The following is a 13,810-nucleotide window of genomic DNA, read 5'->3' on the forward strand; positions in this document are numbered from 1 at the left end:
ACTTATGAACATTCAAAATATTTCCATAAACTTCTTTGATATTCATTGTGGCTACAGAGGGATTGTTTCCCTTCTTGTATTTCAACAGCATTACATGCCAAATCTGTGTCTCTTCGTGTGCCATCACTATAAAGGATTAGAGTACACTAATCTTTACACATTATATAGGCAATGCTAACGTGATGTTTAGGTGGTTCGTTTAACTATTATAAGTGATGTTCGTTTTTTAGGGAGGTGGTTAATGAAAGTGTTCCAAAATGCAAAACTAATTTCTTGACGACCTAATATTTTCAATGTTCTTTCAAAAAGTTTTAATTTTTTTATATATTTCATATCAATTTACATTATTGGTTAAAGTATTCTTTATTTTAAGCTATTTTTTTTTGATTAGTTACTTACAGTTGATTGCCAACATACTTTATTATAAAACTTAAAACATGACAACTTACCTCTCTCTGAAAAAATCTACTAATTCTTTACTAGCAGTTTGGCCATATTTCATGTTATGGTATAAAACATCAAATCCATTATTTTTCTCACCCTAGAAATAAATAATTAAAATTAATAAAAAATTTTACATAATATTATACCCAAAATAAATTAGATAATGTATGTTACGCATGTTTTTTTTTGTTTTTGTTCTTTTTGCACTTAGCATCCTTGGTTAAATTGTTAGTAAAATATCTCTCTAACTTCTACTACCTTTATAATTACTACTGAACACAAAGTGCTTAGATTAATGCTGAGCTTAAACTGAGACCTAGAATTTACTGGTAAATTATATATTCTTCTCAAAAGATTATGTATTGTAAATGAATGTATGCATATCAACATTTATTCCATTAATTCTAGAAACTATCTCTAGACTACAGAATAATCAGTGACATCAATAAACTACATATATATTGTACAGCACAAGCCAGAAATTTACAATTCTAAATTTACTGACAAACTATATATCACAACACCTGCATATACCACACTTTATGATCTTATTGGTTTTTGGAATTTCTATTTTTCCATTACATATTTGTTCATAATTTTTTTTGTAATAGAAGTAGATTCTTTCATAAAAACATGATTTGTATGTTTGTTTGTTTTTAATTATGCACAAAGCTACACAAGGGCTATCTGTGCTCTGCTCACCACGGGTATCGAAACCCGGTTTCTAGCATTGTAAGTCCGCAGGCATACCGCTGTGCCACTGGGGGGCAACATGATTTGTATTAAACAAATATATGTATATTTAATTTTTTCTAGTATATTGTATTCAATGATTGGTGCCACAGTTATCATAATCTTAGTTTCCTAGGTAAAAACTTGAAGATATACACCATATGAAACATGAAATGTAATCTTCAAAACAATAATTTAAGATTACATAATTGCTAAATAATAGTAGTTCACATGAATCTACCAATTAATTATCTGGACATTGGCTTCAATAGTTTAGAAAGTATTACCAGACACCATTTGTTCCACTTGCCAAAGCTATTCTATAACAAGAAATAATATTAATTCAATGAGGGATACATGTATACTTAATGTTAATATCAATTACTCATCTTTAAAAATTTATTTTCTATAATAATTAAGATATCATTAGTAACAATTTCTCATACTGCATATCATGCTACAGTATTTTACTATCTGAGGGCAAAATGTATTAAAGCTAATCTTAAAATAATTAAATAATAATAATCTTCAAGTAAAGAGCAAATAAAGTTTTTACTCTTGCCTATAACTCACTTTAAGATAACAAAAACAATATTCCATATCACTTGTATTAACACTGGATGATTGTATTGATTTGACTTGAAAAAATACAAAACATGAAGTAACTGGTCAATTAAATATAATAAATGAACATTACATTTATTTTATTACATTACAAATTACATTTGTTCATTTATTGTACAACAACAAAAAACTATTTTCATTTTCCTTAGCTGCAGGTTTTACTCCAAAAACCGAATAATCCATGGATCAGAAAAAAAAAGCTCTAAATAATTTTAGTTAAAATTTAGTAATATGATTTAATCTTTCTTCAACAAAAGATTAAAACGTGTCAACATAATATTCTTGAGTTCATTCAATTTACTTTTGTAATAATTAAATCAGCATTATGATTGCGATTAAATTCTAGAACACGCATAGAGTTAAAAAACTTCTTTCCTTTCCCATTATTTTAGCTATTAAAATGCTGAATTAGAAGTGCTTGAAGAAATCGTTTTTTTTTAATTATTGCTTTATGAAAAAACATCAAGAAATGTATTAATTTTTAATAAAATACTGTTAAATTATTGAGCTCTATTTCAAGGTTCAAATTTTACTTTTAAACTCATTCCCAAAAAATCACAAGTGCCTTTAAAACCTACTTGCCAAAATGTTGAGCTTAGTTAAAAAATTTTTATATGGCTCATTAGATGCTCATGTCTTGCAGTAAAAATGTACTATAATTAAGGTAAACAGTCTGTATTGTTATGTAGATATCAGGTCATAGGTCACCCCTTCTTCCTCTACTGTTTTATTTCCATTTACATAATGGAGTTAAAAATATGTCAGAGTACTCACCAGTATCTCATTTGAATAATTTATATGAGAGCAAACATTTAACTTCAAGAAGGCTTTTTTTATGACTTGACCTTCTCTTGTATAAAGAAACATTTCTGACTCTGGACTTATTCCTATATAATATTAAATATTTTTAAATTAAAAAATAACTGCCTCTGATTCTATGGAAAAAAAATTTAATGCCCTGGACAAAATAAATGGTCCATTCCCCTTCTCTGCCCATTGAAATTAACCCCTTATCATCCCATGAAAGGGTATTTTTCCATTACCATGGCAATGCTTTGACCACAATAAACCAGGCATGAGGCACTTAAGTGGTGCACAAGACATTTGGCTTATATGGTTGGATATGACGAAGGGTTAAATAGTTGTTGCCTATGTGCTACTCACTAATCAGGTGTTTCAAGTTACAGAATATTTACTGATTGAAATATTATCCAAAATTACATTATTACTTTTATCATCCATATTCACACTTATCAGACAAATTCTAATGTAGGCAACTGTAAATGCCCTTTTTTCTCTCTCATATATTGCAAGGTTTCAGCTGGCTAAATAAATTCCATATTACCAAGATTATATCGCCTGAAACAAATTATTCAATTATGATTAAAATAGTCATTCAATATGACAAATTTCTTGCATATTCTAAGAATGTCATACACCATATTTCAATTATTCCTGATGGATCATTTTTGTCAAGATTACAGCCAAGTGCAATATTCAGTTCTTTTGATCATTTGTTAATTGTTTCTAAAGATGCTATGACAGACAACTTTTGTTTTTTTATTATCAAGTAATGACTCCTGCTTTTCATTGGTTTCATTTCCAGAATTGGCATCTTTAAGATCATTTTTGTCAAGATTACAGCCAAGTGCAATATTCAGTTCTTTTGATCATTTGTTAATTGTTTCTAAAGATGCTATGACAGACAACTTTTGTTTTTTTATTATCAATTAATGACTCCTGCTTTTCATTAGTTTCATTTCTAGAATTGGCATCTTTAAGAAACTTGCTTTGATCTTTTTGTTTGCCATTGCACTAATGCAGGAAAAAGCAAACTTACATTAGGTAAAAGTGTTCTAATTCATACACAGTTTCTAATAACAAAGTACACATATTGTGCATACAGCAACAAAATGATTTGGAATGCTTCATTGAATGGAGTAATTTACATGCGGAAATACACAATTGTAATCTAACAGAAACTGGCCATTATTTATGTGAAAAAGTTCTGAAATTTAGTTTCACAGTTTTATATTTCAGTACCAGCATACAGATACGGTTGTAATCTAACAGAAATTGGCCATTATCTACAGACTACTCTGTATATATCGAGGCTGGATATAATGAATTTCAGATATATCAAAGTAATCTGTCTGGTACCCTGAAAATTTAATTGAAAATTTACAAAAAATTTGGTTATAACAAGTTTTTTTTTATAACAAAGTACTTTTTTTACCTTTCTTACAAAATTATTATGGTGTGAAAAAGTTCTGAAATTCAGTTTCACAGTCTTATATTTCAATACAATTTTTTGTCACACACACAAATAAATGCATTCATGGAAAACCAGAAGTAGTAAATATTTTGACCCACATTATGGAAAATCCACCACCAAATTTCAAGTATATAAAATCTGTTCCCTGTTAGTTACCTAAAATCTGGCAACATTTAATTGCATATTAAACCAACAGTCAAGTGTTAGATAATCATTAATTTAGAATAATATACAAACACGTAATTTTTAATGTTTTTATGTTGTTTGGTAGCAGCAAAATATCTTATTTTATACTTTTTGTTGTTCAATGATATTGTGTAACAAAAATACTGTTAAAACTATGAAAGAAAATTGACTAGGTCTACGAAATAAGACTAGGAAACATCAACAAATGAACTGAATTTCTATTAATAATCCAGTGACACACAGTATATACCTAATGAGTTATTTTCTGCTTCTAACATTTAGGAGTTGCTTCCATATAGATAACTGACCTTTCTAAGTGAGACTGAGTTTAGATGGAATTATGATTATTTAAACCAAATACCTAAGTTAAAACATTAAAAAAAATAGCTTCAAGAAGTTTTGTGAAATTATAAAGTTTACAAGAAAGTTAAAACAATTAATTTACTTCTATGTCATAAATAAGTATCAAATTCATATTTCTAAATAAATCTGTGAGTTATATATCAATCACAACAGAAATCATTTGAAATTCTGATACATAATAATAGCAAAACAGCTTTTTGCCAACCACTTCATCAAAGAGGCAACAAGGTTTAAAATTACCATATTTAATGTTATTTTAGAATCACTTCTAGACATGCTTCAATATCTGATAAGTGCAAATTATGTTGATAAAACACTTGACCCCCCCCCCCCTAATGTTATACTGTATGCTTTAGTCTCCCAAACTTGATGATGTAGTATCTATTGTATAAGTTTGGTCATAACCCATGCATCTAATCTTCATGTATTATGTCTATAAGATTAGGGCAGGTTTTCTATGCACCACTGATCTTTTGACCTCGACCTTAAAAAGTTAATCAGGCATATAACTTTGTATGGAATACCTGTTGTATAAAAGTCTGGTCAATATCCATTCATTCTAAATTGAAATGTGTTCACAAGGTTGGGGAAGATTGTCTATGCACAAGTGGCTTTTTAACCTTGACCTTTCCATCTAATCTGGAGATATCCTGTTCACAAGCATGGAATGGACAGATGAACAAACAGGGCAAACCAATATGCAGGGGGAACATAAAAACACAAGATATTGCTAAGAACATTAGAGTGATACTAACTACTAGTTTCAATTTCAGCAGATAAACAACAACAACTGAAGTGAAAAAGCACTGTTCAATTAATCCAATATTTTAAAAGATTTGTCTTGAAACTAAGTATTACAGTATTATCTATCAGCTTTTCAGAAATATTAACAATTCATAACACCAAGACATTCATTTCAAATTCAGAGGCCACAATTAAATGAAATACATCAGTGTATATTTTGTTTTCATCTCTCGAGAGCTTCTATAACACTCACCATATGCAAATAATATAGCATTCTATCAAAGAATCTACTACTTATTTCTGATGTCATCATATATTTGCTAAGTTTTTTGGTAAAACAAATTAAGCTAAAAGCAGGCAGTAAAAATAGTTTCATTTGCTTTATCAAACATATATGTACATGTGGTCATTGTCTCACTGAAATCTCTCTAAGTAACTTTTTTTTCAGTGTTTACTTCAGGTATTTTTTTCTGCCTTCAATAATTATTAATTATTTTTACTATTTCTAGAACACTTTCACATTGTATGGTCAAGAAAAATAATTTATTAAAAAATGTTTGAAACGACACGTTAAGCAGGCACTATTTCAAAATTGCAAGCATAAGAATAGTAAAATCTTTATTTTATTGTTTGGTGAAGTTGTACAAGCTTATACTCTTATTGTATTGTAACAGGTATTACAGTATTGAACAAAAGCCCAAGTGAAGCAAAGTAGGTCACCATCCTCAGCATATGTACTACACAAAAAAAAAAACTGAAAAAAGAAAATATTTATGGGTAGTTCTCACACTTGCTTGGCTAGTGATCTGTACAAGACAGTTCTTATTTATGAAAGTGAATTTGATTAAACCTAAATTTGTAGCTTACAATTTCCTGGATTCAGCACTTTTATTACTACAAATGCTCTAAGCAGATTAAATGTGCATACATGTTGGAAAAATTACTGATTAAGATGCAAAGTTATGATATTTGTATCCAACTGCATTAGAATGATCGAGGTATATGTACTATAGGATGCAAAAGTCAGTTCTCAAATGTACATGAATTTATTCACTTTGGGAAAGTAATCTGCATTATTCACCTTCCCTTAATATTTATTACATTTCCACAAAGAAGTTCAATGTTAAAGGTATACCCAAATCTTCAAATTTCCAGAAGTGGTCTTGTAACTATTTTGGAATATGACTTATGGAAGATATTGCTATAATTATGATAAAATCTAACCTTACAATATCTCACAGTATAAAGGTGAATCTTTTTTTTTTGTTATTTCTTCTCCACTTAAAGATATAGATATCTATTATATAAGTACATAAGAATTTTGTTTACATTGATATGTTGTTAAACAACTTGACAATGGAGAGATGAGGAACTGGATTAATAAATAATGACACAGTTTAATCATATATACAATAATGTCTCACTGAATTACTTCTCTTATCCTTATTGTGTACATGTATGTGTAGAATTTGTTCGACTAGAGTTTTCCTCAATTGCACCATCTAATCAATATGAACCAGTCATTAAACTTGAGACAACGGTGTGAAAGTGATACATCACTTTCTGAGGTCTTGGTGTTTCTTATCAAATTACAGATATAAACATAGTTTAATAGCAACTTCACTAAAAATAAATCAATGAAAAACTTTGAGGCATGTATAAGGTTTATGCATTACTATACTACTATGTTTTATACACTTAATAGAAAATTAAGTTCACTTTATTATCCATCATTAAAGAAAACTCTAACAAAGAGTAATTAACAAAAAAAAAAACTTTGATCAATCACATTAAGGTCCTAATTTTTCTAATATTATCAACTGTATTTCGTCACATGATCTGTAACCACTTATCACTGTATAAATCATCAAGAAAAGGAAAACACTGCTCAACTCAACTATACATTTCTTGCATATAATTAATGACTAAAACATCTGTTTCATGCTAACTTAAATTCACTTTTTTTTAAATAAGATTTACTAAACATGGAATTTGAAATCAATATCTCACAATTACTGTATATTGCTGAACTTCCCTTTTTATGCCTAGTATTAATGAAAAGCATTTTGTACCTTCAGTAAATGAAGAGATGAAGTTTCTACAACACTAATGAATGATAAAAATGAGTTTGAAAAAAAGTTTACTAAAATATTAAAAAAAAAGACTTTTGTACCTACATATTTACAAATAATATCACACTTCAGTATTATTTAATTTTTAAGGCTGTATGCCTAATTTCTCACTGATCTAAAATAATTTTTACATTCCCTGAAAGACTTTAAATCAGTTTCCTTTAACACACAAGCCAAATCTAATAGCATCTGGATACGGATCAGAGACACATCATAAAATTTTCATGTTTTACAAGGAAGTATAAACTATAGGTCGTAAGTAGTGAAATACCGAGCAAGCTAAATTTTCTTTTTTGGTTTAATATTATACATAGCTAAGTTTCTTACATTTATGTTAATAACACTTAATCTTTGATTTATATCACATATTCAACCCTTCTGTAATTGTTTTTGGTTTTCCTGTGAGATTGATCTCAATTTCTTTAGGGGAATAGATTTGTTTTATCAATATGCAAATCAAATTTAGTAAAACATGGTGTTTTTAAGATTGTTTTATTGCTCTAGACTAGATCTTGCTTTGTCAGTGTCATAGTGTAGCACATTTCTTGCCAAACCACCCCTTACACCTCAGTTGAATCTAAAATACAACTGTGTTTTCTTTTTAGTACAATGTACTAAGCAAAACAAGATAGAAGTTGAATGTTGGAAGTTATTTCCAATATTAATATATGTAATCTTGGTAAAATAATGGTCTTAATACCATTACATACACTACTGTACATAAATTAGAGAAAAACATTCAGTCTCCATGATGAAATATAGTAATAATGGCAATGTATAATCATTTCTTACTGAAGTACCTTCCAAATCATATATTCCAAAACAATGAGATGTAAGAATGTTAGAACTGACAACAGGTATGTTTTAATGGTGCAATTATTATACTGACATCCAACATGAAATAGCATTTCACATATTTATTAATTTTCTATACATTAAAAAAAAATCACCTTTCTTTATCATTAAGATTAGTTGTTCGCTTTTGTAAAAATAGATAAAATAAACAGATATTGAGTAGAGGTCAAAAGTATATTATTATAACTATATATGTATTTCCACAGGGTTCCTGAAAGTGTTCTGTTTCAAGAGTAAATAATACCAAAATTAAGAGTAACAAATATTTTCATTTCTTGCTTTTGAAGTTCATATGTCATGTTGTGTTGCAGCCTACAGAGTGCATAATTCCTCTCATGATTCATGATATGCATATGTTTTACTGACATCACAACAGTACAAGTTGCAACATTAAGCATCTCCTATGTGATGTCATTTTAGTGTCAACTAACAGACAACACACTACTGTATAGTGGTGTAAATGTTTAAAACAAGCAACCCCTCCAGGCAGCCCCTTTTGGAGAAATTACTGATGAAGCCATGTCTAATAATGCATCACTTTGAACATCAGAACACAGTCAGTAGAAACATTATTATTCTTGTTCAGGTGATAACTGCCATTCACCAAGAGTAAACCTGTTTAATTGAGTGAGACGTTTTTCTACAATTGCTTGACAACAGGTGTTAATAGAGTGGGAGTCACAAGCAGATTATTGTGTAAGCTTTGATAGTAGAACAAAGAAATTATTATTTAGTATATGTCTCAAGTTGGACAACTAACAGTATTTGTAAATGACTGATCAATGGGCTCCTAACGGATTACAATTGCTTTATCAATTAGGATATGCCCCTTATAATCCCCCCTTCCCATACAAGCTAAATGTCAGAAAATTATAAAATGTTGATTCAAAAATGTTTTTTATTTAAAATTGTTGTTTTATATTTAGAATTAACATATAAAATTTATTTTAAAATGTGTGTCTCAACAATGCTATCAAATGATGGAAAAATATGAAAAGTCAGAGGAAACTCTTGTCTTCAGACTTCAGGCACAATAACTTGGAATTAAATGAAATTAAACTGGTGAAAATGGGAATGGAACCCTATACCTTCAAGTCACAAGATCCCCAAACAATAATGCAATAGTTTGAATAATCAAAAGTAATAAATAATTGGAAATCCTAATTTCCAATAGTTGATTACTACCATGACAATTGATTTTATTATAATTTTGATTAACTGGAATAATTGAAAACAGTAATAATTAGAACAACTAATTTAAATATTTTAACAACATGGAACACCTATTTCAAAAATTAAATTTGTCATAATACAATTTTTAAAAATTATCATCATTATTATTAATTATTGTCATGATAATTATTTTTACTATTATCATTGTTATTGTAGCTCATCAATATTCAAGCTTTTGGACTGCAGAGCATTTAATATGCAAGAAATTATTTGCAGCTGCCAGGTATCTAGCCACTGCATAAAAAAAGATGTGGACACTTAAATCATAAATGCATGACTTGACTGCAGTAAAAAAAGTTAGTAGACAGAAAGGACTCCATGGAAAAAATCTTGCCCCTGGCCCTTTGAGACCCTTGCTATTCCACTGAGCAATATTTGAAATTTGAAGAAATATCTAAAAAAGATGTTAGTAGTACTTGAGTAGTAACACAATGATCAGTAGCAGCAGATCTAGTCATTAAGTGCACTTCTAGTTTCATGATGATACAATTTCATAAAAGAAGAAAACTAATGATCGTGGACAGACGACAACATTACACAAAAAATCAAATGCCACTACTACAGAAAGAGAAGAACTTATACAAGGGTTCTGATGCAGAAAATAGGCTGAATAAACTTAAAAACATTTCAAATTTAAGTCCAACAGTATAAATCTTAATAATTAAATTACAAACTATATTTTATAACTCTTTCTAAATTAAATCTAGTTCAGATCAGACATTAAACGCAAAGGCTGACATAATTATAATCAACTGATATTCAAAGAGAGTATGGCTAAGTTTGTATATACTGACATAGAATTTTGGGACAGTGTACAAATACAATTCCCTAGCTTGATCGAAATATATGATTTCTCCATATCAACCTTATCACTTCTACCTATACTAGCCCAGCTAAGCGATACGAGACTCAGAAAGTTAACTCGGTCATGTAACTATACGTTCTTCACTTCCAAGTTCCACCGTTCTTCAAAGTTCAAGTGTTATTAATACGACCTTAGGCTAGTGGAGAGTGGTGGGGTGTATTACTTTATAGTGTATTATGTATACACTACATTGGCTAAGAATGATACAGTGGACCGAGGTGTTAACGCATATATAATAATGAACTTTAAAGAACTTACAATAATAAGAAAAAAAAACACTTACCCAAAAATAATCTCTGAAATCGACAGGCATCTTCCAAACACAAACATTAGTTAACAATCAAAATCATAAAACGGTGAGAGTTTCACGAAAACGGTTCTACCCAACCGATGGCGTTTCCTATGCTGGAAACCAGCGACCGATATCTCAGAACCAGGCAAACTCTTAGTCTTAATCTACCAAATAATAATAATAATAAACAAGTGTATACTAATTTATTTGAATAATGTATTTACTTATTTAGGAAACATATAGCCAATTAAATTAAAAAGAAAATCAATAAGATAACTCGCAAAAGAAAAATTTATTTACAGAGGATAATATTTTTACTACAGCAGAATGAAAAGCATATTGGATAAATTAATATATTTACTGAATGAACAAAAACTACCAGTAAAAATGAGAAATGCTGGCAGAAATAATTACGCTTTTGTTTAAATCTAAATATTTATTGTAACATTTAAGTATATAATCAGAAATCATAAAACTATTAAATAAAAACAACTGAATGAAACAATAAAATAAAAAGCAATTTAAATATTCGTGATAGTTTTCTTAAAAGTAAATTATATATATTTGTGTGCAGTACTATTATATCAACTGTTAATTTTGCATCAATATAATTGCATAAATATACATGTTTAATTATAACACTGTGTTTTTCTGGTATATACGATTGTACTGGCATCCTTCATTGCATCATTTTTGTTCAATTCAAAGTCTGATTTTGATAAACACAATTGTCTCAAACTTTACTTATAAAGTTTTTTTATTAACTATATAAAAAGTAGTTATGAAACATCTGTTCCAATTTCTTTAAATTTAACATAAAGCTACACGAAGACTTTGTACTCTAGCCGTCCCTAATTTAGCAATGATAGATTAGAGGGTTTTTTAATTATGCACAAAGCTACACAAGGGCTATCTGTGCTCTGCCCACCATGGCTATCGAAACCCGGTTTCTAGCGTTGTAAGTCCGCAGACATACCGCTGTGCCACTGGGAGGGGGGGGCAGATTAGAGGGAAGGCAGCTAGTTATCTCACCTAGCATCATCTGTTGGGCTACTCTTATACCAACAAATAGAGGGATTGACCGTCACGTTATAACGCTCTCACGGCAGATTGTAAGTCTAGGGCCCTAATCACCAGGCCCACATCTTTCAAACCTAAAGTATTCGTTTTACTCGTTTGTTTTAGCGTTGTTAGTTCATAAACTTACAGCCTACCCACTGGGAGACCTTCGCTTCGCTTTTGTTTTGTTAAGTGCAAAGCTACATAGTAGGCTAATCTACAATTTTTAGCGTTATAAACCTTAGTTTTAGTTATTGTTTCACTTATCATTTACGTATTTTCCCTAGTTTAATTTGCTATAGTTTTAGTTTCCTTAAAATCGCTAGTTAACCAGCTTCTCTTTGTAAATTAAGTATTAAATAAGTCATTATTATGTTAAGAAACCGATAGGAACTTCCCCTAGCGGTAACATTTGGATATTAATATATGAATATGTTAAACAAATGCTAATTTATTAGTCGTATGATATGTATTCTTGTGGTCTACTAAGAAAATTAAAATATATATTCCGAAGTTAGTAATGCTAGGGAGAGCAGTTACACAGTGTGATCCGTTTTATATTATACATATATATATTGATTGATTATTAAACTGATAAAGGTTGTTGCAGATGTCGCTTCATTATTATTTGCGATTTGAGATAATATTTGAAAAGTGTTTAATAGTATTTTACGAATTAGGTTATTGTTACGATAGCGGAAGTCACGTGACGCTGCTGGCGCGTTGGGCGCTGGTAGCGTGGGTGATGAGTTTCTCGAATGATCGGGGAAGTCCGAGTGTGTTCGAGATGCCCTCTTCGTTAGTATATAAGCCTGGCAGTGAAAGCCAGCGCGGATATATATATGAAGAGAGAGCAGTAGTTACTTTGAGTTCCGAGTAATTTATGATTCTCTTAGTTTCGAGCCAGTGAGCCGTAAAGTGTGTGTTTTGCACTCGTCGAGAGCGAAATTATCGCGATTGTGAATCGCTGTGATTTATAGTGTGTATAATAAAAGTTGTTAAGTTTAAAGTGACGAGAAACGTACTTATTGTGGAACTACTGTGTACTAAAAGTTTATATCGAGGAAGAATAAACTGGTTTAATCAAGAAAGGACTTGTATCGCTGAAGATCCTCGGAAATAATTTCTACCAGAAACAAACAAACAAACAGATACGTAACATTATATTTTTTCTTTGCTTGTTTGTTGAATTCCGCGCAAAGCCACTCGATGGCTATCTGCGCTAACCTTCCCTGATTTAAAAGTGATAGATTAACTGCCCCTAATTTAGCAGTGATAGCCTAGACGGAAGGCAACTAGTCAACACCACCTGCCTCATAATCTAGGGCTACTCTTTACGAACGAACAGTGAGATTGATCGGCATTTATAGACCTGGCATGGCCTACCGAATAAGGCGCTCGACTCGCAACATGAGGATCGCGTGCTCGATTTCCCGTCACTGAACATACTCGTCTTTTCATTCTTGGGGGCATTATAATGTGAGAGTCAATCTAACTATTCGTTGGTAAAAGAGCAACCCAAGAGTTGGCGGTGGGTAGTATTGACCAGTTGTCTTCTGTCTAGTCTATCATTACTCAATTAGGGGAGGTTGGCGCATATATCCATGTAGAGGCTTTCTGTGAAATTCAAAACAAAAATACACAGTGGTTTAGTTTTATAATTTTTGATTTGAATATTTCCATTTTATATTACGTTCTGTACTGATAAATTAGTGTATTTTTCTGTTTTCTCACTCTTTGTACTATTCATTTTAAACTTTATTTTGGAGTTTGAACGTACAAACTCTATTTAACACTGTATTTTTTCTACTTAAATTCTGAAAGTTCTTATGCGCTATAGTCTATAGCATATAAAACTAACTTCATATCTGCATTCTGTCTGTTGGGGTCTTTACGTCTCCACTCACAGTTTTGTTTTGTTTTTAATTGTAAAAACTTTCCTCACACTTTTTTGTACTGGGCTAACCTTGCCATTCTAATTGTTTTCGTATGGTGGTTATATTCGA

At 30.2% G+C, this 13,810-nt stretch overlaps 1 protein-coding gene across 1 annotated transcript in view; it reads right to left on the reverse strand.

The window, feature by feature from the left end:
• The window catches only part of LOC106466717 (F-BAR domain only protein 2-like), a 114,579-nt gene extending 103,720 nt beyond the window's left edge, over positions 1 to 10,859 (reverse strand). Inside the window, exons 1-2 of the mRNA XM_022394803.1 lie at positions 10,737 to 10,859; positions 450 to 541 (exon numbers count right to left, since the gene is read on the reverse strand). Coding sequence (XP_022250511.1) covers positions 450 to 541; positions 10,737 to 10,766 — 122 coding nt within the window. The 5' untranslated portion in view covers positions 10,767 to 10,859. The remainder of the gene's footprint in view (positions 1 to 449; positions 542 to 10,736) is intronic.
• Between the last annotated feature and the right edge of the window lie 2,951 nt (positions 10,860 to 13,810).

Source organism: Limulus polyphemus, unplaced genomic scaffold (assembly GCF_000517525.1).
Source record: "Limulus polyphemus unplaced genomic scaffold, Limulus_polyphemus-2.1.2 Scaffold2358, whole genome shotgun sequence".
Classification (NCBI taxonomy): domain Eukaryota; kingdom Metazoa; phylum Arthropoda; class Merostomata; order Xiphosura; family Limulidae; genus Limulus; species Limulus polyphemus.